Genomic DNA, 23386 nt, shown 5'->3' with positions numbered 1-23386 from the left:
TTGAAAACTATCCATTGGCGAACTTTAAAGTTTGGAAGGGTGGGAATGCAGCCCTAGAGGGAATGTAATAGATTTCTTGTTTGGTCTGTGACCAAGAACATGATTTTTATTTTTTTAAAAGGCAGTCCATCAATGTCTCTCCATATATACATAAAGGCTATTCCAACTGAAAATTTGACCGCTAAATCTTTATTTACTAGACCCTTGCCTCAAAGCAGAAGTCATTCTTCATTTAATCTTAAATTAATTTTTGAAATTGATCTAATATGGTTTGGAAATGTCGAGTTTCCTTGCCTTGTTGTGTAGTCTAAGTGTATGAATGGTTTTGAACTTCAGTGCTGTACATGCAACTTTGTTTGTCAGACAATTGGTGGTTAATTGAATTGGTGTCAAATAGCCCTAAAGACTAAGGCTGGGGGATTTGATTGATTTCAGTCATTATGCTTTGTTTGGGTGGGGTGGGGTGGGGTGGGGGAAGAACTATTAATTTAGCTGATGTGGATATTAAGCTTTGGCCGTGACACTTTGGGTTAAATAGCTACTGGTGATATAAAGCTCTCTTTTCTTCTCTTGGTCCTTGATTCTGAGTCCCATCAATGTTGCGGCATCAGGAATAAATCAAGTGCCTTTTGGCACAGTTAGCCATCTCTGTTTAGCAAAGGCATGTGACTTAACTGACACCAATGCTTAATCACCTCCGTTTGTCGGGGTGTTGGGGAGAAAGCCAGCAATCTCATCTTCCAGGTCAGAAGAGAGGTCACCGGCAGGATCATAGTGTGATTCCCCCCCCCCCATAGCTAAGCGCACTAGACCTGACCTAGGAGCAAATGAAAACCTTCAAGCTCCTAGTCTTTCATTGCCTCCTCCCATATGACACGTATAAATGACTAGAAATGTATGATCTTCCCAAGTCTTATCAGTTCAAGATAGCTTTGTCAAGCTGTTGGATTGCCCAAGCCACAGACTGATTAATTGATACCCACAGACCAGGGACGCGGACTTAGAAAAAATATTGGGGGGGCCCGGGAAAGCTCATGAATAATAAATAAGCTCATGAATATGCAAATAAAGTGGCTCCGGCCCTAAATAGGGCAAGCCACGCCCCCCAGCCAGCCGATTGGCTGGCTGGGAGGTGTGGCCAGTCGGGATTCCCCTGTTCTCGCGGGATTTCCGGCAGTGCCTCCGATTAGGGCGCGCGGCTGGCTGGCTGGCGAAGGAGCAGGTGAGGAGGAGGCGGGGGACGGCGGTGGCGCTCTGCTGAAAGGGCGCCCGCCCGAGATTATTGGGGGGGCTGAGCCCCCCAAAAAAAATTTTTGAGGGGGCTCGAGCCCCCTCAAGCCCCATGGAGTCGGCGCCTATGCCACAGACTGATTAATTGTTATATTACAATCCTGATTTTTCTCATCACTTCTGTGGGACCAGACCCGCCAAGTGTTCCCATTTTCCAGGGACATTCCCGGATTTACAGAAGCCGTCCTGGTTTCTGATTTGATCCTGGAATGTTCCACTTTCCCTTAGGACATCCCTGTTTTCATCGGAGAAATAATGGAGGGTGCGATAAAAATATGAGGATCGCAATCTAATCCAAAATCAAAGTAGGCATTCTGTGAAAGAAAAACCCCACAGTCCTGGCCCTGGTTTGTTTGTTTTTTTAAAAACAAATTTAAAACTTTTTTTCTATTGCTTGGTGCAGACAAATACTGTCCACCCAGGAAGGCCCACCTGACACTAACATTGCATGACTTCGTGTGCCAGATGAAAGCTTTTCTGGAATATTTTTGAGAGGAGCTGAGGCTTTCCCTGGGTGCCAACTCCCTGTTACTGGCTGTGACATTAACATATGAGAGTGCTGGAGGTGAAATAGTTAAACAAGTTACCCAATCAGAACCCAGGGGGGTGGAGTTAGAGGGACTATAAAACCAGCTCTGGGAGGGGTGAAGGAGGAGTTTGTTGGGAGTTGGGTGGAGTGGGAGTGAATTGGGATAGAGTGTGTAGGTAGGTTGAGTTAGTGTAGCGAAATAAGCTGAGTCAGGAACAGTTAGGGGCTAGGAAGACAAGTAAATATCTGAGAGGTGGTTTAGTGAGTGAGAGCAGGTAGCAGAAGTTATAGGTCTGGATAGGCACCCCATGATTGTAATTGACCAATACCATTTATGAAACCACACACTTGTTAAACTGCAATAAATAAACAGAAGTTAATGTTCCAATTTAACCCTGACTGGACTCAGTATTGTACCAGGTAGGGCCTTGGTGGTGGCAGCGAGAAATAAAGTGGTGGCACAGGGCTCAATAGACGGTGAAATGTCTGGGGACCCTGTGTGATCACCACACTAGCATTTCGGGTTAATTCAAGAATGGGAGCCCTGTGGCTCCAGAGGTACTGTTGACTCCCAACTCCCATCATGTAGGTGTCAATATTAGATTAACATCTTCCAAGATAATAGTGCCCACTCACATCATAAAGAGCTCATAAGCCACCTACTCTCAGCAGCCAGAAGCATCATAGCCAGACACTGGCGAGACCTGTCAGGAGTAAGCATGGACCAATGGTATCAAATAGCCTTATTAGAAACAGCCTTATTAGAAAAACTAACCAATAAACTGAAACTGACACGGGGACGAATCAACCTTTCTCGCCACCAAAGGAATACAAGCGAATAGTAAAGGGAACCCACACAAGCGATGCTGACACAAACCCCCCCCCCCCCACATACACTAAGTAGAATAGAAGCATTGCCACCCAACCCCACCCTCACTCACCATGCCCCCCCCTCCACCTCTTTCCCCCTTTTCTTCCTAATGCAGACGTGTCCAAAGTCCATTTTGGGGGCCTAATCTGGCCTGCCAGTCGGTTTAATCCAGCCTGTGGCAGTTCATTTCCCAGGGTAAAATCCTAAAAAACCCTCAAGCTCAACAACTCCAACCCTAAAAAAAGGTCAACAACTTTGGTTGGTCCCCATGGCCCTTCACTTCACATCTGGCCCTCTTTGAAAAAAGTTTGGACACCAAGGATTAAGGCTTTCTGGGAGATGATATATAATGAATTGAAAAAGGTATTTAAATATACCCTCTTGAAGAAACCAGAGGCCTTTCTCCTGGGCATAGTTGGCCAATTGGTGCCAAAGAAGGACAGAACTTTTTTTATGTATGCCACAACAGCAGCAAGAATACTCATTGCAAAGTATTGGAAAACACAAGATCTACCCACCCTGGAAGAATGGCAGATGAAGGTGATGGACTACATGGAACTGGCGGAAATGACTGGCAGAATCCGAGACCAGGGAGAAGAGTCGGTGGAAGAAGATTGGAAGAAATTTAAAGACTATCTACAGAAATATTGTAAAATTAATGAATGTTAGAATGATGTTGGATAGAAATTAAGTGGTTTTCAGCTGTAATACTATAAGGGAATATGAAAAATGGATTATTAATAGGCAAAAATTTAACGTTACAATATTTTAAGATTAAAGACTAGGATAAACAAAGAGGGTAAGGATTTGCTGAACCAACAAACTGAACTGGAATACAAAAAAGGGAGGCGTGAGGAGGTCCGGGAAATAAGCTAATGAAAAATAAGTAATGGAAAGAATGAGTTGTTTTTAATCATTTTTTTTTGTATTTTTGTATTTTTACTTTGTAATATTTTGAAAATCTTAATAAATATCTTATTAAAAAAAAGAGTTTGAACACTACTGTCCTAATGTAACACTAATGTCTCAACAAATGAAACTGATCTGTAGAAAATGTAACTTGAAAAAAGAGACGTTGCACATACTTTTGTAAACTAAGAAATCTTTAATAGAAATACGTTAAATACAAAACAATGCAATCCGAACCCCCTCCTCAGTCACAATCCTGCTAGTTTGGGGAAGGAACATCCAGGAGAATATCTAAGTTCTTCCTCAGTGTCAAAGAAACCAAGGAAAAATTCTACCCAAGAAAGAAACTGTCACAGAAAATAGCAACTCTTCTGGTAAAAAGCAGATAACAGATCGGGGTTTTATACATTGCTTACGATTATGCGAAGTCACTCAGTTCTCTAATGCCTCCTTAGCTCCAAGCACCTTGTTCATTTAGCTTTTGATCTGGGTTCTCCAACTGTGTCTGTCTACAGAAAACTTTCCCTTTTGGCATGGAGACCTCTTGAGCTCTCACCTCTCCCTCCTTAGTGTCATTTGCTTCCATTTCCTCAATGTGCTTCAGGAATTTGCTCAATGTAATGTTTTGGGGTCACTCAAAAGGATCTGTCTGATTGATGTTTCCTTTTTCTCTGCCTGTTGGGACAGTGTGTTGCTCTTGCCCATACCAGTGACGTGCGATTTGAAACTCTGCCAGCTGCTACTCCCAGGCATATGGCATTTGCCATGAGAGTTCATGTCCTCCCACATTTCTCTCATGAAAATAGGGACGTCCTATTCCATTATTATTATTATTATTATTATTATTATTATTATTATTATTCCCAACCCATCTGACTGAGTTGCCCCAGCCAGTCTAGATGGCTTCCAACATATATAAAAACATAATAAAAGCTTCCCTGTACAGGGCTGCCTTCAGATATCTTCTAAAGGAAATATAATTACATCTCCTGGGCTTGGGGGTTGCATAACTCTATACCTGGGGTGCCCAAACTTTTTTCAAAGAGGGCCAGATTTGATGAAATGAACATGCATGAGGGCCGACCAAAATTGTTGAGCTTTTTGGGGGATTGAAGTTGTTGACCTTCTTTCAGAATTTTAACCCAGGAAATAAACGGCCATAGGGGCCAGATTAAACCGGCCAATGGACCGGATTAGGCCCCTGGGCCGGACTTTTGGAATGCCTGCTCTATACCCTCCAATATTTCTCCAATAAAAATAGGGACATCATAAGGAAAAGTGGGACATTCCAAGATCAAATCAGAAACCGGGACAGCGTCTGTAACAATCTGGGGCTGTCCCTGGAAAACAGGGACACTAGGAGGGTCTGTGAGTCCCCTTTGCTAATCAGTGGGGAAATCCGTTTAAATTTCCAATGTTTCAAGGCAGCCTTACCCATTACATAGCAAGCACAGAAGGACTTGTGGGAAGCTAGTTACCTTGCGATCGCGAAGGATGATCAAACCCTTTAATTCCGATCAATTAATTCCCTTCGGAAAGCAGAATTGATAACATTCTCATTTGAGTAAATAACCAATTTAGTCTATAAACTATATAAACATATGCTGCACTTCACAAGTGATTTCCATCCATGCAGCAGATATCCTACCCTCTGCCCCCCAGATCCCAGAGGGTCCTTCAGTTTTAAGGATGTGCTGGAGATGGCAAGAAAGGGAATTGCTCCAAGAATGGAGCTGCAGTGTTGGATACAACCCATAGATTTATTTCACAGATTTATTTCGCTTTCTATTCATACATCTGTAGGGCCTTGGAGTAGGTAGCAAGTCTTAACAACGCATATTCAACTATTTTAAAACAAACGAAAGATGCTAAGGTAGCAAGTCTTAACAATGCATATTCAACTATTTTAAAACAAACGAAAGATGCTAAAATCAATTTGAAACAATGCAATGTGGAACTCCCCTTTGAAAACGCTGCCTTATACCATGTTGAAACAGTTAACTGTTTTATAGGTCAAAACTGGCACCACAGCCCTCACATAATTAAATGAATAACAATAACCATGGTGTCCGTTGCAAGGCCAATCGCACACGGTTGAACTCTGACTGTGCATGAGGTTCTTTCTTCTTTGCCAGTTGAGGGTTGAGAAAGCCACACGTCACGTGTTATCAGGAAGTGTCCAAAGGCAAGCATGGTGGGAAAGCATGGGTGCTTCCACTCTCCTGTGGTGTTTGGTTGGATGCCTCTTTTATGACCAATTGATTTGTGCCATCTTCATACACCCCTGTCCACGAAGCAGAAGGAGGGTGGTGTGAAATTGCCGTGGCGCACATTGCACTGTCGACATCATTCACAGTTCCCTGCAATGAGTACAGAAGGTCCACTCACTGTCTTTGAACTGAGCTGCTGTTGTTAATAATGATGGATTCACTAGGGTTGCCATATGTCCGGTTTTTAGATAGATAGATAGATAGATAGATAGATAGATAGATAGATAATAGATAATTATTTTATTCAGTTTTACCATTTACATTTGAATTCAAACAATAATCATAATCATAAACATATAGGATTCCCTGAAGCCTTATACTTCCCTCTACCCCTCCATGGGTTCCATTGTAAATCTTTTTCTACTGCATTATATAATTTCTCAGTTTTTTTCTTAAAAATACACATATGTTCGGCTTTTCCTGGACATGTTTCCAGGTTTCCATGGACGAAATTACCATCTGGGGGGGGGGTTAAATGGGCGAAATTCCCCCCCAAAGAAGCTCAACAACCTTTTACTTATTGAAAAATGGCAACCCTAGATTTGATTGCATTGCCAATATGGCAGGCCGCTATGGGACTTCAGGTCTAGAACAGTTTCTTTGAGGATAGACGTGTTTTAGACTCAACTTGACTTGGAAAATCTAGCCAGCATCTTTTGTTTTTTGCACAAGCTGTTTTTATACTGCCTTAATTGCATGTGGGTCTCTTATTTTTGCAGTAAACGCCATATACCTGGGAAATCAAGAGATGAAGGCGGTCATAGAGAGAGATAACACTGCCATCAGAAAGCATTTAAAGAAGGTAATTCTTTATTCTTCCCAGTTCTAATGAGTTGCCCATTTGCAGATACTTTACTTTCTCACTTTTCAATACCCAAATGATCCTGTTCTGATCTCAGGCCAGTTATGTATAGTTTGTCTGCATTTATTGGTTAGAAAGAGTTTGCGCCTCTGGCCTTATTCCACATAATCTATAATAAATATTTTTAAATATCACAAAATAAAAATGGCAAAATAACAGAAATATCTGACAAAGTCCAGAAAGTTCGGCTAAATGTCTAAATATTTAGGTGCTCTATCTAAAACAGTAAGCCACTATACTACCCATTAAAAAAAAAAAAATCTTAAGAGAGCCAGCCTAATCAGCAACACTTTATACTACCGTATTTTTCGCCCTATAGGACGCACCGGCCCATAGGACGCACCAAGTTTTTTGGGGGGGAAATCAAGGAAAAAAAATTTATTCCCCCCCCAGGTTTGCGCAGCCATCCCCAAGCTAGAAGAGAGAGACAGAGCGCTCCATCTCCCTCTTCTGCCTTCAGGGACAGCATCTCTAGCCTCCGTGGGGCAGCGGCTTGCCCCGCTGTCCCCCAGCTTATGGGGCTGGCGATGGGGAGAAGCAAGCTTGCTTCTCCCCCCCCCAGCCTCCAGATCAGGTCCGGGAATAGCGGGGTGGCGGCGCTCCGCCTCCCCGCTATCCCCCGAGCTTGTGGGGCTGGCGGGGGGGGGGGGAGAAGCAAGCTTGCTCCCCCCCAGCCTTCAGATCAGGTCAGGGAATAGCGGGGTGGCGGCGCTGTGCCTCCCTGCTATCCCCCGAGCTTATGGGCTGCAGGCTGCTGCCTGCAAGCCTTGCGACCCCGCAGGACCTCGCGCCGGGATCCGGGGGGTGGCACGGAGCTGCAGGAAGCCCTGGAGCGCAGGCAGCTCCGCGCCACCCTCCGGAGCTCCGCGCAGCTTCGCGCCGGGATCGTGAGGGTGGCGCGGAGCTGTAAGAAGCCCTGGAGCACAGGCAGCTCCGCGCCACCCTCCGGAGCCCCGCGCAGCTTCGCGCCGGGATCGGGAGGGTGGCGCGGAGGTGCCTGTGCTCCAGGGCTTCTTGCAGCTCCGCGCCACCCTCTGGAGCCCCGCGCAGCTCCGCGCCGGGATCGGGAGGGTGGCGCGGAGCTGCAAGAAGCCCTGGAGCACAGGCAGCTCCCCGCCACCCTCCGGAGCTCCGCGCAGCTTCGCGCCGGGATCGGGAGGGTGGCGCGGAGCTGCAAGAAGCCCTGGAGCGCAGGCAGCTCCGCGCCGCCCTCCGGAGCCCCGCGCAGCTTCGCGCCGGGATCGTGAGGGTGGCGCGGAGCTGCAAGAAGCCCTGGAGCGCAGGCAGCTCCGCGCCGCCCTCCGGAGCCCCGCGCAGCTTCGCGCCGGGATCGGGAGGGTGGCGCGGAGCTGCAAGAAGCCCTGGAGCGCAGGCAGCTCCGCGCCACCCTCCAGAGCCCTGCGCAGCTTCGCGCCGGGATCGGGAGGGTGGCGCGGAGCTGCAAGAAGCCCTGGAGCGCAGGCAGCTCCCCGCCACCCTCCGGAGCTCCGCGCAGCTTCGCGCCGGGATCGGGAGGGTGGCGCGGAGCTGCAAGAAGCCCTGGAGCGCAGGCAGCTCCCCGCCACCCTCCGGAGCTCCGCGCAGCTTCGCGCCGGGATCGGGAGGGTGGCGCGGAGCTGCAAGAAGCCCTGGAGCGCAGGCAGCTCCGCGCCACCCTCCGGAGCTCCGCGCAGCTTTGCGCCGGTATCCGGAGGGTGGCGCGGAGCTGCAAGAAGCCCGGGAAAGCCTGCATTCGCCCCATAGGACGCACACACATTTCCCCTTCATTTTTGGAGGGGGAAAAGTGCGTCCTATAGGGCGAAAAATACGGTACTTTCTAAAGGTCTTCTATATACCTTCCAGCATTTCTTTGATGAAAATGGGGCCATCCTACTCCATAATAATAACAATATTAATTTTCATTATTTATACTCCGCCTATCTGACTGGGTTGCCCCAGCCACTCTGGGTGGTTTCAACATATATAAAAACATAATAAAACATTAAACATTAAAAAACGTCCCTATACATGGCTGGCTTCAAATGACTTCTAAGGGTTGTATCTCCTGGGCTCAGGGGTTGCATAACTCTATATGCCCTCCCACCATTTCTCAGATTAAAAATAGGGATGTCCTAAGGAAAAGCGGGACGCGGGTGGCGCTGTGGGTTAAACCACAGAGCCTAGGGCTTGCCAATCAGAAGGTTGGTGGTTCGATTCCCTGCGACGGGGTGAGCTCCTGTTGCTCGGTCCTTGCTCCTGCCAACCTAGCAGTTCGAAAGCATGTCATAGTGCAAGTAGATAAATAGGTACTGCTCCGGCGGGAAGGTAAATGGCGTTTTCGTGTGCTGCTCTGGTTCGCCAGAAGTGGCTTAGTCATGCTGGCCACATGACCCGGAAGCTGTACGCCGGCTCCCTCGGCCAATAAAGCGAGATGAGCGCCACAATCCCAGGGTCGGTCACAACTTGACCTAATGGTCAGGGGTCCCTTTACCTTTACCTTAAGGAAAAGCGGGACGTTCCGGGATCAAATTAGAATTATTTGAATAGCACATTTCTTTGGTGCTATGTTGAGATCAGCAGCCCCGATCAGAATTTGCAAGAGAACAGAATGTTGCTTTTTCATGGAGCTGATATGCTATGCATATACACTGACATTCGCCTGATACAGGCCAGTTAACAATTGTTCTACTTCATGGGTAGGCATGGGTAGGCAAACATGGGTAGGTGGATCCAGCCCACTCGCCTTCTCAATCCGGCCTGCGGACGGTCCGGGAATCAGCGTGTTTTTACATGAGTAGAATGTGCCCTTTTATTTAAAATGCATCTCTGGGTTATTTGTGGGACATAGGAATTCGTTCATTATTATTTTTTTCAAAATATAATCCGGCCTCCCACAAGGTCTGAGGGACAGTGGACCGGCCCCCTGCTGAAAAAGTTTGCTGGCCCCTGTCTACTTTCTCAATGATACATTCACCTCAGAATATCTCTATGCAAGATGTGCAAGCCAGTTTGACCTTGGCGCGATTCACCTTTTGCTCATTATAGTTGTAAAATATGCTTACTTTCCTTTCTGAATTAAAGGCTATGGCAGGCAGCAAGTGCCTCGCAGGTGCTTCTGTCTATTTCCATCTGTTTTCCTTGACTACGTCAACCTGAGCAATGCTTTTGCACCTGGAGGCCTACTTTGAAAACCTGTGTTTTATTTGTTCCTCTGTGTCATTGCACTTTTAAAGTGGTGTGCTCTACTCAGAGAATTTTTATTTTATTTTTAATTTTTTAAATTGAGGCAGAGTTATAGAAAGCTGGCAAGACCAGGACAGAGTAGAAGAGTGGAGTTAAATACTTCTTCTTCTTCTTTTTCTTCGTCTTCTTCTTCTTCTTCTTCTTCTTCTTCTTCTTCTTCTTCTTCTTCTCCTCCTCCTCCTCCTCCTCCTCCTCCTCCTCCTCCTCTCCACCCCACACTCTCAGCTTTCCCCCATAATTCTTCCTTCTAATAATTTCTGGGAATGTGAAAATTAGGGGAGAAATGTGAGTTGGCACAGACTTCAACCTGAAGTGTACTGACGTTAAAAGTAGGGCTTGACTAATAAAGGGTTGGAAGCCGACGAGAACAGGAACTGGAGCCCAAGTTGCGATAGAGTTGGCAAGTTGTCACTTTGAGAAATTTATGCTGCTTAGTAGTCAGTGTGATCATAAGTGTAAAGCCAATCTTAACACCTGACGGTGCCAGCTGCTGGGGAAGAGAAAAGTTATTTCTGGATCCCATTTGCATGTTGTGTGTTGAAGGAGGTGAGAGAAAAGAGACACTAAATTATTCCTGCCTTTTCAAGCCCAGTTTTGCAGCATAATTAGTAGGAGTCGAGGAGGGAGTAAGAGAAAATATGGGCCATTTCGGAGCTGGCCGTCTCAGGTGCAGCAAATGCGGACAGGTAAGGGGGCTGGAGGCATTTTAGCAGAAGTGGGTCACTAGGTTTTAAACCCTCCGCTTCAAATGCTGAACGAAAAGGAAGAGTTGCTGCCCTGTTTACTTTTGCCCTGTGCAAAAGTAGGCCATTTAAAGGCCAAGTGTTGATCCCGCCTCTCAGAGATCCCGAAACAAATAATGTAAGGCAGTGTTGGCTGTTTCACATGCTTGAGAACATTTCGTGCCCTTATTAACTGGGGGTCCTGTCCACACCATAGGCATCAGTGCACATCCCACAAGGCATAAAAAATAACATGACAAATGAGCATTATCATCATCATCATTTACCTGCCCTTCACTCTAAGGTCCCAGGTTACAGCATTAAAACACTATACAGTGGTACCTCAGGTTACATACGCTTCAGGTTACATACGCTTCAGGTTACAGACCCCCGCTAACCCAGAAATAGTGCTTCAGGTTAAGAACTTTGCTTCAGGATGAGAACAGAAATCGTGCTCCGGCAACGCGGCGGCAGCAGGAGGCCCCATTAGCTAAAGTGGTGCTTCAGGTGAAGAACAGTTTCAGGTTAAGAACGGACCTCCGGAACGAATTAAGTACTTAACCCGAGGTACCACTGTATTTAAAACTGATTAAAACAACTTTATTATTCTTTTGTTTCTTTAATTTGTATACCGCTTAGGGTGGTTCACAACATAAAAGCACAAAAATAAACTGGGTCCTAAAAAATATCCTCCTCAAAGCCCAGGGTAAAGACGGACACCTTCAGCCAGCTTGCTGTGATTCAAACGTACACAATTGTGTTTCTCTCTCACACAAAAATGTGTCCGTGATGATGGCAAATGTATATGAATACACATCGTTGTGTATACACTGTGTTAGGCGCCCCTCCAGCCGTGCACATAGGATCCCTAACTAGCCTGCAAGAGACGTCTGCATTTACAGGCGTGAGTTTTTACCTGGTTTGGGCAAATTCAGTGTTTCGAGTATTATTGCATCATGGTTGTGTAATGTAAACATCCTCTCCTGGTTCAGAGTGGAATGCAGTTGGCTTCTTGCACACAGCTATAGGCTTCGGGTTTCTTCCATTTTGGAAGACAGCACCTTCCCCCATCACCACCTCACCACACAGAATTTGAACCAATGGTCTCCAATGTAACTCCAAAGTAGAACTCATGCTGAGTATGCAGACACTTGTGGGTTCGATCTCTGCCGCCTTCAGGTAATAGACGGAAAAGGATCCCTGTCTGGAACTCTGGAGAGCTATTGGCAGCCCAAATGGGCAGTACTGATATCAAAAGGCCAATAATAATTTAATAATAATAATAATTTATGATTTATAACCCACCCATCTGGCTGGATTTCCCCAGCTACTCTGGGCTGCTCCCAACAGAACATTAAAAACACAATAAAACATAAAACTTCGCTAAACAGGGTTGCCTTCAAATGTCTTCTAAAAGTCAGATAGTTGTTTATTTCCTTGACATCTGATGGGAGGGCGTTCCACAGGGCAGGCACCACTAACGAGAAGGCCCTCAGTCTGGTTCCCTGTAACCTCACTTCTCGCAGTGAGGGAACTGCCAGAAGCCCCTCAGAGCTGGATCTCAGTGTCTGGGCTGGACTGTGGGGGTGGAGACGTTCCTTCAGGTATACTGGGCCGAGGCCAATGGTCTTGAGTCAAGATAAGGCAGCTTCTGACATTCCCTGATGGAAGTGAGAAGGTAAACCCTCACTGTATGTGTAGAAGCCCTTTATGTTCACGTTCAGCCTGGATGTGAAACCCAAGATAATTGCTGCTGGTATAGAAAATATTGAGATATATGGAGCAATGGTCTGATTCAGTATAAGACAGCTTCCTGAGTTTTCTAAGCAGCTGAGGAGTTCTTCTCAGTCATGAGGGAAAATCTTTCATAAATCCATTTTGCAATGCAAAAATGTATTAGCTATTTATTTGTGTATTTCTTAAATTTATATACCGCCCTTTAAGGATCTCAGCCAAAATGCCTTTGAAGAAGCCCCCCCCCCTCTCTCATTTCCTTCAAATTAACGTCACTCAGGTTTTTTAAAGCACGGGCTCATTTTGTTTAAACCAGCTTGAAGAAAATTGCAAACCAAAGCAGCCAAAACCAACCTTGAGCTGGTTTTATTGAAACAGCTGGCCTGGTGTTGCCCAGTTTTCTTGACCCAGTGTCCAAAGCTGTCCATAGCAGTTTAATAGTTATTGCCCTTGAAAGGTTCACAATCTGGAAGGCAGCAGTACGGAAGACACCACAGATGCGGTCTCTCTGCCCACAGCCAGAGTAAATCACTTGCCTCCAGTTGTGGAAAATCTTTCAAATACGCCGCATGAATAGGCCTGAAATGCTCTCAGCAGCCAGGAACACCTTTTATTTTGGCAGCCCTCGTATGCTTTTTGGACTGAGTTCTGCTGAAGTTCAGAATGGAAGTTAGGAAAGCTGCACATGAGGGTTTTGTCGCGCATAGCATTTAAGCATGTGCTCTGGCACATGCGGTAGTATCCGAAATTTCTGCACCACATGCTCAAATTAGTCCTTCTGTGACATACACAAGATTTGAAAAGCAGCATTGGAACACAAGGGTAGGCAGAAATCGAGCTCTTGGGAAATGGAAGAAAGTGGCTATTGTTGAGTTACCAAAAAAGAGAAGAAGTTCTGGTTTTTATGTTTCTTGTAATTTCTTTTTTAATGTTGTGGTTTAAATGGGTGCGACCACCTAGGGACCTTAGGCTGAAGGGCAAGTAATAAAGCAAAGTAATAATTATCCAATCAGAAAGTATGTCCCAAGCTTGGAAATGTTGGATGCAAAAAAAACAAAAAAAAACCCCTTCTTTCCATACCACAGTTTCTACCCCCAGCTACATGTCATATTTTGAAAACCTCCTCCTCCTCCTCCTCCTCCTCCTCCTCCTCCTCCTCCTCCTCCTTCTTCTTCTTCTTCTTCTTCTTCTTCTTCTTCTTCTTCTTCTTCATCTTTGGCAGTCCCTCGTAGCCAAGTAAGATGGTCTTCCATAAACACGGTTTTAAAAGTGAGTCTGTAAGGGAATGTGAAGACCAATTCTTGTTCCACACGCCTTTCCACAGTGGGGTCTTAGGTTTCCAGGTGGGAGTTGATCACAATGAGGGTTTGCCAAGCGTGCCTTCCTCTTAGCGCATTTCTCCCTTTCATCCTGAATTCAAGCATCTTCAAAGCCCATGACACCTTTGGTAAAGGCTGTTGTCCAATTGGTGCACTCACAGGCCAGTGTTTCCCAGTTGTCAGTGTTTATACTACATTTTTTTAGATTTGCCTTGAGTCTTTGAACCTCTTTTGTTGACCACCAGAATTATGCTTTCCATTTTTAAGTTCGGAGTAGAGTAGTTGCTTTGGAAGACGATAATCGGGCATCTGCACAACATGACCAGTCCAACGTAGTTGATGTTGAAGAACCATTGCTTCAACACTGGTGATCTTTGCTTCTTCCAGTACACTGGCATTAGTTCACCTGCCTTCCCAGGTGATGTGTAAAAATTTTCAGAGACGCCATTGATGGAATCTTTCAAGGAGTTGGAAACCACCCAGTAACAGGAGCCATCTAATCTAGTTGCCACGAGGCTTCATGTCTGAATCGAGGACACTTAATTCTTAGGAGTATGCTTGCCGTACGTTTAAACGGTTGCTTTCTTTTTCCACCTTGGATCTGTGGCAGACAGAATTATTTTGTCAGTAACTTGCACTTTCTTGAGCTGTCGTAACTGTAGTGCCAGTCAGAATGAGCTGCAGGAAATTTTCATTATTTTCTTAGAAACTCTTTAATCTAAACATCCTGTTGATAGCAATCTCTGATTCCTATGGTGTTTTCACAGCATCTGCCATCATTGTGTATATCTGAATCCTCATGCCATGTTTTATGGACATTGCATTTGATAACGTGACCCAACGCCAAAAAGTAGGGGAGCATTGAAATTGCGCTCTGGCAAAAAGAAGATAGATGGGAATAACTGGAATACAACAAGGTCTAAATTAAAAGCAATTTTCTGCTAGCTAATCTTTATCAGTGGCACTGAGGCGTGAACTGCTGTACAGACTGAAAATATGTCTGGCTATTCTTATTATTCTTATAGTGTATCCACATGGCTGGGTTTGTAGAGCTATTTGCATACTTTCAAGATTTACATAGCAATCTAAACCCAAGATCCGTCAGGATTTGGAACAGGCAGATCTAAATCGGTCCCAGGTAAGCCAGGGCTCAGTCAGTTTAGTTTAGTTTTCCTTGTTTCCTTGTTTTTAATCCTTGTTTTAATCCTGTTCTTTATTCTGTGACCCGCCCTGGCATCTTATGATGAAGGGTGGTATATAAATCTTAATAAATAAATAAATAAATAAAAGTAAAATAAGTCAGGTCCACATCCTAGCTAAGATGAGGTTCAGCCAGGAGAACTTTAGCTGGTGAAATTTATGCTCCTTGATAAGTCCCCAGAAAGGTGCAGGATTGGGCAAGGAAAGACTTGCACCTATTCCAAACCTCTTTTAGCTCAGTCACATGATCTGGCAACTTGGCATAACTTAACACCAGCAGAAAAGGGTGGTTTAAGTCAAACTCTCTTTTAAATGTTTGCATTCCCTCTGTTAGGGTTAGGCCAGCTTCAGGCAGCACTGGCAGTAATTGAGCAGGGCTTATAATAGGGGTAACTTCCACCCAGTGACATAGCATGGGTTGCCAGTGTCGGGGGTCACGCGTTTTCAATGGATCCCAGCAACGGAAGCGAACAGCTGTACTAAGGCAGCACCGGGTGGTAAAATTTTGCTCCCCCTAACAATTTTGCACCCAGGGCAACCGCCCCTGTGCCCACCCCACCCCCCACGCTATGCCACTGCTTCCACCGGCTTAACTGTCTGCCTCCTCTACTTAGGATTGTTCTGCCGAGCTGCAGTCCTAGCCCTCTCTCACCTGGGAATAAGTCCTATTGAATTCAGTAGAACTTACTACCGTATTTTTTTGCACCATAACACTCAATTTTTCCCTCCTAAAAAGTAAGGGGAAATGTCTGTGCGTGTTATGGAGGGAATGCCTACGGGTGGCGTGCCTACGGATTTTTCTCCTCTAAAAACTACGTGCGTGTTATGGTCGGGTACGTGTTATAGAGCGAAAAATACGGTATATCTGAGTAACCATGGTTAAGATTAGAGCAGTGATGGCCAAACTTGGCCCTCCAGCTGATTTGGGACTACAACTCCCATCATCCCTAGCTAACAGGGCCAGTGGTCAGGGATGATGGGAATTGTAGTCCCAAAACAGCTGGAGGGCCAAGTTTGGCCTTCGCTGGATTAGAGCCTTTGATTCTATTAGCTGTTTCTTAGATTTATCACCTCCAATGGAGGGGCTGAGGAAAGTTTCTTTTTTATATAAAAATGTGTATTTGCGTTTTTACATACAATTCAAAAAGAAGAAGGAAAGGGGGCTGGGAGAGTAAAATGAAAAAGAAACCATGACAAACTAAGGGCAAACAAACAGAAACATGTAAGGACTTCCCTTCCTCTCCTTCTCTGGTATCTTTTGTTTGCCACCTCTCCCCGCATACTCTAAGTTACCAAATTCTACTCTTCTTACTCTTTATCTCCTCCTTTCTCTTACCATGCTGGACATGAGTCAAGTCCTGCTAGTCTGTTCACTTGTTTATACAGTGGTACCTCGGGTTAAGTACTTAATTTGTTCCAGAGGTCCGTTCTTAACCTGAAACTGTTCTTAACCTGAAGCAGCACTTTAGCTAATGGGGCCTCCCGCTGCCGCCGCGCCGCCGGAGCACAATTTCTGTTCTCATCCTGAAGCAAAGTTCTTAACCCGAGGTACTATTTCTGGGTTAGCGGAGTCTGAAACCTGAAGCGTATGTAGCCCGAGGTACCACTGTACTGATTTTTAAAACACTCTACAAACATTCTCCAGTTTCCTCAGGACTCTGGTGGAAAAGGAAACCTCCCCTCCCCAACACCCTGCTGTTTTATTTTATCATTTCATTTATTTTAATTTTTAATTGCGATAGCAAACAACCCATGCAGCATCATATATTGTTGAGCCCAACATGCCAAAGGGGGAAGCATAGAAATATCCTGTCCTAAGCAGGTTTGCTTGATGCAAATCCTATGAACTTCCCCCTTGTTGTGCTTTGGCATGCAGCCTTGAGATCCAGCGCAGCATGAAAGAACCCCAGGCTCCTTCTTGTGGATTTCCCTTGCTGAGAGCATAATTTTGCATGCGGACTGGACCCATATCCATGTGCAAAGCACTCAGCAAAATCTCCATCTGCAGTACAAGGTGGCGGGTAAAGATCTTGTCTGTCCTACAGTGCAGAGTTGCACCCACACCAGCCATTCCAGGCTGCTGGCCCTGTGCAACGTGTGTTTGCCTCCTGGTTGGGGCCTTTGCTGAAAAGCTCTCTACGCATTTCATCTTCTTGATCTGAGAAATTTTGAGCATCATGATGCTGTAGAATTCCTAGTATGCACGATGCTTTTTGATCTTCCCTAGAGTTCTTGTATAGGTCACTGTTGTGTTTGTTCATTAAACAGAAACTGAGGCTAAGGCAGTCCAATGAGGCATAAAGGTAAAGGTAAAGGAACCCCTGACTATTAGGTCCAGTCGTGGCCGACTCTGGGGTTGTGGCGCTCATCTCGCTTTATTGGCTGAAGGAGCCGGCGTACAGCTTCCGGGTCATGTGGCCAGCATGACTAAGCTGCTTCTGGCGAACCAGAGCAGCACACAGAAACGCCGTTTACCTTCCCGCCGGAGCGGTACCTATTTATCTACTTGCACTTTGACGTGCTTTCGAACTGCTAGGTTGGCAGGAGCAGGGACTGAGCAACGGGAGCTCACCCCGTTGCGGAGATTCGAACCGCCGACCTTATGATCGGCAAGTCCTAAGCTCTGTGGTTTAACCCACAGCGCCACCCGTGTCCCTCAATGAGTCATAGAATCATAGAATTGTAGAGTTGGAAGGGACCACGAGGACCTCTACAATTGCAATACAGTGGTTACATACTTAATTTGTTCTGGAGGTGTGTTCTTAACCTGGAGCTGTTCTTAACCTGAAGCACCACTTTAGCTAATGGGGCCTCCCTCTGCTGCCGCGCTGCCGCACGATTTCTGTTCTCATCCTGAAGCAAAGTTCTTAACCCGAGGTACTGTTTTTGGGTTAGCAGAGTCTGTAACCTGAACCGTATGTAATCCGAGGTACCACTGTACAATGCAAGTGTGGCGCTCAAAACGGAAGTGTGGCACTCAAATTGGAGCATATTCGGCTTCTAAAAAAAGTTCGCAAACCGGAACTCTTACTTCCAGGTTTTCAGTGTTCGGGTTCCAAGTTGTTTGAGTACCAAGGCATTTGAGAACCAAGGTACCACAGTACAGGCATCTTTTGCCCAACGTTGGGCTTGAACCCACAGTCCTGAGATTGAGAATCTCGTGCTCTACCAACTGAGCCATCCCAGGGTGCCAAATTTCCATTTCCCATCTGACACTTAGATCGATCCCTGTCTTTTCTTCTGATATATTTACTTGGTTTGTGTGTGGGGTTTGTTTGTTTTTTCGCCTATCCTATCTCTGTTTTGTTTTTCAGCTGACTTTTTACTATGGAACTGTAGACCGCTGGTGTCCCCTGCAATACTATGAAGAGATGAAGAGGGATTTCCCAGATGGAGACATCCGATTGTGTGAGAAAGGATTCCAACATGCTTTCATCATTGGCTCCAGTGAGGAGATGGCTGAAATGGTTGCAGACTGGGTGCGAGATGATCTGGCTAGGCTGTAAACAGGGGTGAAGCAAGTAGCAACAGGGCGGGAAGTATTTTAACTGTTTTATGGGTGTATGATTATACTTGAAAATGTTTGCTCCTCATTACGTTTCTATGTTGCAGCTGGTTTCCTCTAAAGGATGCACCACAAAGGAACTTTGTGGCCCGAAAGATAGTCCCATTGACCCTCTGAATCCCAAAGGAGTGGTTGTAAGTGTCTCGAATGAATTTTGTCAAATGCAAAACAATACCGTAAACAAGAGTATGCTACCGGCCTTGGCTCACGAAACTAGCATGAGATAAATCACTGCTACCAGTTGGGAGCAAGCCCCTAGGTGAAAGGAGTGGTTGAGGTTGAGTTTCAGACATGCATATGAAATTATGTGTTGTTGTTTTCCCCCAACCTCAAGAGACTTGAGTGAGAAAGTCAAGGCAGGTCAAGCATCACAAACAGAGCTTTCATATCCCTTCAAATGCAATACTGTGAATGTATATGTTCAGGGGCAAATCACTGTGAATCTGCCCTAAGATCAGAATGTTAAAATACTTCAGTATGGTGTAGCAAAATCCTGATAAAGCTCATCATTTGCTGGCCACAGCACCAAGCTCTAAATTCCTTTTTATCTCACTTTTAAAAAAAATATTCTCAAAGAATGCCAGGGAGATTATTTTTTGTGCATATACTTCCTTGAAAAGTTTTTTGTATAAAATTTTAAAAGAGGCATCGAGAAAAAAATTTAATACATGAATATCTGAAACAGTTCTGAGTACATATAAGCCACAAATTACTGGGTGGTTGTTGCTTTTTTTCAGTCTGCTAATTCCATTCCAAACTCTTTCCTATCAATTCCACTTTTTAAAATATTCAGTTTTCAGGAGACCCAAGAAAGAAAATTAACTGGGTGAGAGAATAAGCCTTCTAAACTGCCCTCAGTTCTTAAGGGCCTCTTTTCTTTCAACATGTGAGAAAAGAAACCTGTCTGTGGACCATAATACTTGGGACTGCAGTAGCAGAGTCACATGATGGGTTGAATGCTCCTCCATACAAAAATATGGCCTTGCAAATAAAAACCTAGCCATCAAGGTTTTTTTTAACCTAGTTTATTGTTTCTCCCCTTATCTGCTAGTGTTCCAAATGCAGGGTGGGAATTGTATAATAATAATAATAATAATAATAATAATAATAATAATAATAATAATAATAATAATAATAAAGGAGGAGGAGGTCTACTGTCAGTTTCATTAACAGGTTCCTACTTGGCTGGGGCAAGCAAGCTGATAAATTAAGAATGCTGAGTAGCTTTTTCGCAAACCAGAATATGGTTTTCTATACCTTCCAGATCACTTCTTCCCAGTCTCAAAAAGCTGGCATTGACCAGTTGCCACCTGACATTGTATACCATTGCTCATCCATTTGGGGAAGAATAATAGAATCAGTGCTTTTTTCTGGAGGGACACAGGGGTACGCATATCCCTAAACATTTTGTGAATCTTTGTACTTTTGTCCATTTTGTTTTCCCCACTTTGAACTATAAAATGGTGATTTTCTTGAGTCAAAATGAGAGTACCCCTAAACTTTTTTTAAAAGAAAAAATGCACTGCATAGAATCATAGAGTCATAGATTATTAGAGCTGGAAGGGACCCTGTGGGTCATCTATTCCAACCCCCTGCAATGCAGGAATCTAAGCTATAGCATCCATGACAGATGACCATCCAACCTCTGCTTAATAACGTCCAAGGAAGGAGAGTCCACCACCTCCCGAGGGAGACCATTCCACTGTCAAAAGAGCTCTTACTGTTAGAAAGTTTTTTCTGAAGTTTAGTTGGAATCTCCACTTTTTGTATCTTAAAGCCATTGGTTTGAGTCCTCCCCTCTGGAGCAGGAGAAAACAAGCTTGTTCCCTCTTCCATGTGACAGCCCTGGAGATAGTTGAAAATGGCTATAATATCTCCTCTCAGTCTCCTCTTTTCCAAGCTAAACATGTGCAGCTCCTTCAACCATTCCTCATAAGGCTTGACATCTGGACCCTTGGGCATCTTAGTTGCCCTCCTCTATACTCATTCCAGTAGTCAGTGGTTTATCTCTGGAATTCATTGTGACTCTAAAAATAGACCCTAAAAATGTATAACAATACACACACACACCCCAAACACCTTAAAACCTTGTATTAGTATTTGCAATAGCCAAGATGCTCTTGTTAAAAATCTGAGAATGGAAATAATTTTGGACATCATAAATAGGAATTTTGAGAAAAATCATTGTTGCTTAAGACCGAATATTTTGAAATGGTTGCCAGCAGCGGCACTCAAAATGGCGGGCAGTGACATCACGAGCCCAAAATCCTGTGTGGAAGAAAGCAGAAATCTCTGTAGGCACACATAGCGATTCAACCCATGACCATTCATCTCATGCCCCATTTCCAGCTATTGTTGTGCCACAACAGTGTGAGAGGGCCCAGTGGTGTGGCACTAGTCATGTGTCGACAATACTGAGCTAAATGGTCTGACTTCATGTGCAAGCATCAGAAAGAGGATTAAGGGGGTTCCTTGTCCCTTCGTAGCGGTGCTGGAATATTTATGATGATAACTTGCACCTGTGCTTCACGGGGACATAATGTTGGACCAGGTGATGTGCTTGCTGTCTTAAATGTTCTGATTCATCTCTGTAAATATTGTTGCTTGTGCAGATAAGAAGGCTGTTCGTCTATTTCAGGAATAGGCAACCTAAGGCCCGGGGGCCGGATGCGGCCCAATCGCTTTCTCAATCCAGCCTGCGGACGGTCCGGGAATCAGCGTGTTTTTACATGAGTAGAATATGTCCTTTTATTTAAAATGCATCTCTGGGTTATTTATGGGGCATAGGAATCCATTCAATTTTTTATCCAAAATATAGTCCGGCCCCCCACAATGTCTGAGGGACAGTGGACCGGCCCACGACCGAAAAAGATTGCTGACCCCTGGTCTATTTCAGCAAAATCTGTTGCTCGAAAAGAAAACCTACTAATATTTTGTTTTAATTTGATGGAGGGGTTTTTTGGAATTTAAGCGTGTTGTTCTTCAGTGTAGGAATTGACATTTACACAGCTGTGTGCATTCCTACAATATTTCTGTGTGTCAGATGTAGTCGGCAGAGAAATATTTGTGTGTTCATAGTAACAGAGTTGCCTACCTACAGCACCAGAAGAGGGAAATCCAGCCCTTAAAATGTTTCAACAATTAGTTAAAAACATCCTGCCTACATAGATTATGATTCTGGTATATTGAAACAGGAAAATTTTGTCCTTTTGCAACATTGGCCAAGAAAGCCTTATTGAAGTATGTGGTGGTTCTGCATTTTTGCTACAATCCCATCATCTCAGTGAACTTAACTTGGAATAATTGCGGGATTTTAGCTATAAGCCTCTACATCTAGATTTCCAACAATTTTAATCATAGGAGTACTTCTGTTTTCTTGACATGAAGCACAGTATAATGGTGTGCTTACTGTGGGTAGGCTTACTGAGATGATTCAAGTTACACGCATTGGATTGTTCATAGATTTAAGCCTGTTTTGCAAATTATACGCAAGAAATGCTAAATCTTTGGTGCATTTTTCACCCCTTGGGGCTGTCATTCATCAACAGTCCACCCTGTGTCCTATTCAGTGGGTTTTTTCTGGGGGGACGCAGGGGGACGCATACTCCTAAACCAGGGGTCAGCAAACTTTTTCAGCAGGGGGCCAGTCCACTGTCCCTCAGACCTTGTGGGGGGCTGGACTATATTTTGAAAAAAGAAAGAAAAAAATAACAAATTCCTATGCCCCACAATTAACCAAGATATGCATTTTAAATAAAAACACACATTCTACTCATGTAAAAACACCAAGCAGGCCCCACAAATAACCCAGAGATGCAATTTTTTTAAAAGGACACATTCTACTCATGTAAAAACACGCTGATTCCCGGACCGTCCACAGGCTGGATTGAGAAGGTGATTGGGCCGGATCCGGCCCCCGGGCCTTAGTTTGCCTACCCATGCCCTAAACATTTTGTGAAGCTTTATGCTTTTGTCCAATTACTGTTTTTATTTTTCCTGATTTGAACTATAAAATGGTGATTTTCTTGAGTCAAAATGAGAGTACCCCAGACATATTTTTTTTTAGAAAAATAAGCACCGGTCCTATTTATTAGTTTATTCTGAAGGCAATTTTTGTTATTATGGAAATGGTTTAATAGTGGTTTTGAAAGAACACGTAGTGCCCGGTGGGGGCTTCAGACATTAACTCTCCTAGCCCACTCACTTCCCTGCAAATTCTGAGATTTCGGACAAACCGATGAGATATCTCCTCTAGGTGACCAAGAAGCCATGTGATATGATGATGGAAGCTGGTATGGAAAGGGACCAGACCAATTTATGGAGGAATTTCTAAATCTCTACATCCAGAGGGAGTTTCCCAAGCGTGGTTTAGGCCACAGCTCCACCTGCATCCCTAATGCAGAATATATGGAGCAAAAGGTAAAGGAATGTGGGTGGCGCTGTGGTCTAAACCACTGAGCCTCCTGGGCTTGGCGATCAGAAGGTCGGCGGTTCAAATCCCCGTGATGGAGTGAGTGCCTGTTGCTCTGTCCCAGCTCCTGCCAACCTAGCAGATTGAAAGCATGCCAGTGCAAGTAAATAAATAGGTACTTCTGCAGCAGGAAGGTAAACTGCATTTCCGTGCACTCTGGCTTTCGTCATGGTGTCCCGTTGCGCCAGAAGCAGTTTAGTCATACTGGCCACATGACCCGGAAAGCTGTCTGTGGACAAACGCCAGCTCCCTCGGCCTGAAAGTGAGATGAGCGCTGCAACCCCAGTCACCTTTGACTGGACTTAACCATCCAGGGGTCCTTTACCTTTACCTTTACCTATATGGAGCAAATAGCACATGTGTAAGTGGAATGCTGGAGAGAAAATGCCATTGTATTTGCTTTAAGGAAATAATAATAATAA

The 23386-nt window shown here is 44.8% G+C and overlaps 1 protein-coding gene across 2 annotated transcripts in view; it reads left to right on the top strand.

The window, feature by feature from the left end:
- The window catches only part of LDAH (lipid droplet associated hydrolase), a 95165-nt gene extending 75573 nt beyond the window's left edge, over positions 1-19592 (top strand). The window contains exons 5-6 of one of the 2 annotated variants that reach the window (XM_081189201.1): positions 6589-6671; positions 18243-19592. In XM_081189201.1, the coding sequence (XP_081045327.1) occupies positions 6589-6671; positions 18243-18434 (275 nt within the window). In that variant the 3' untranslated portion in view covers positions 18435-19592. The remainder of the gene's footprint in view (positions 1-6588; positions 6672-18242) is intronic. The other variant, XM_081189202.1, reaches the window with a different exon arrangement.
- The last annotated feature ends 3794 nt before the right edge of the window (positions 19593-23386 follow it).

The sequence above is a fragment of the Podarcis bocagei genome (genome assembly GCF_964188305.1).
Source record: "Podarcis bocagei genome assembly, chromosome: 3".
NCBI lineage: Eukaryota > Metazoa > Chordata > Lepidosauria > Squamata > Lacertidae > Podarcis > Podarcis bocagei.
The sequence above is the reverse complement of the archived record's forward strand: the minus strand, read 5'-3'. Positions and strand labels throughout refer to the sequence as shown.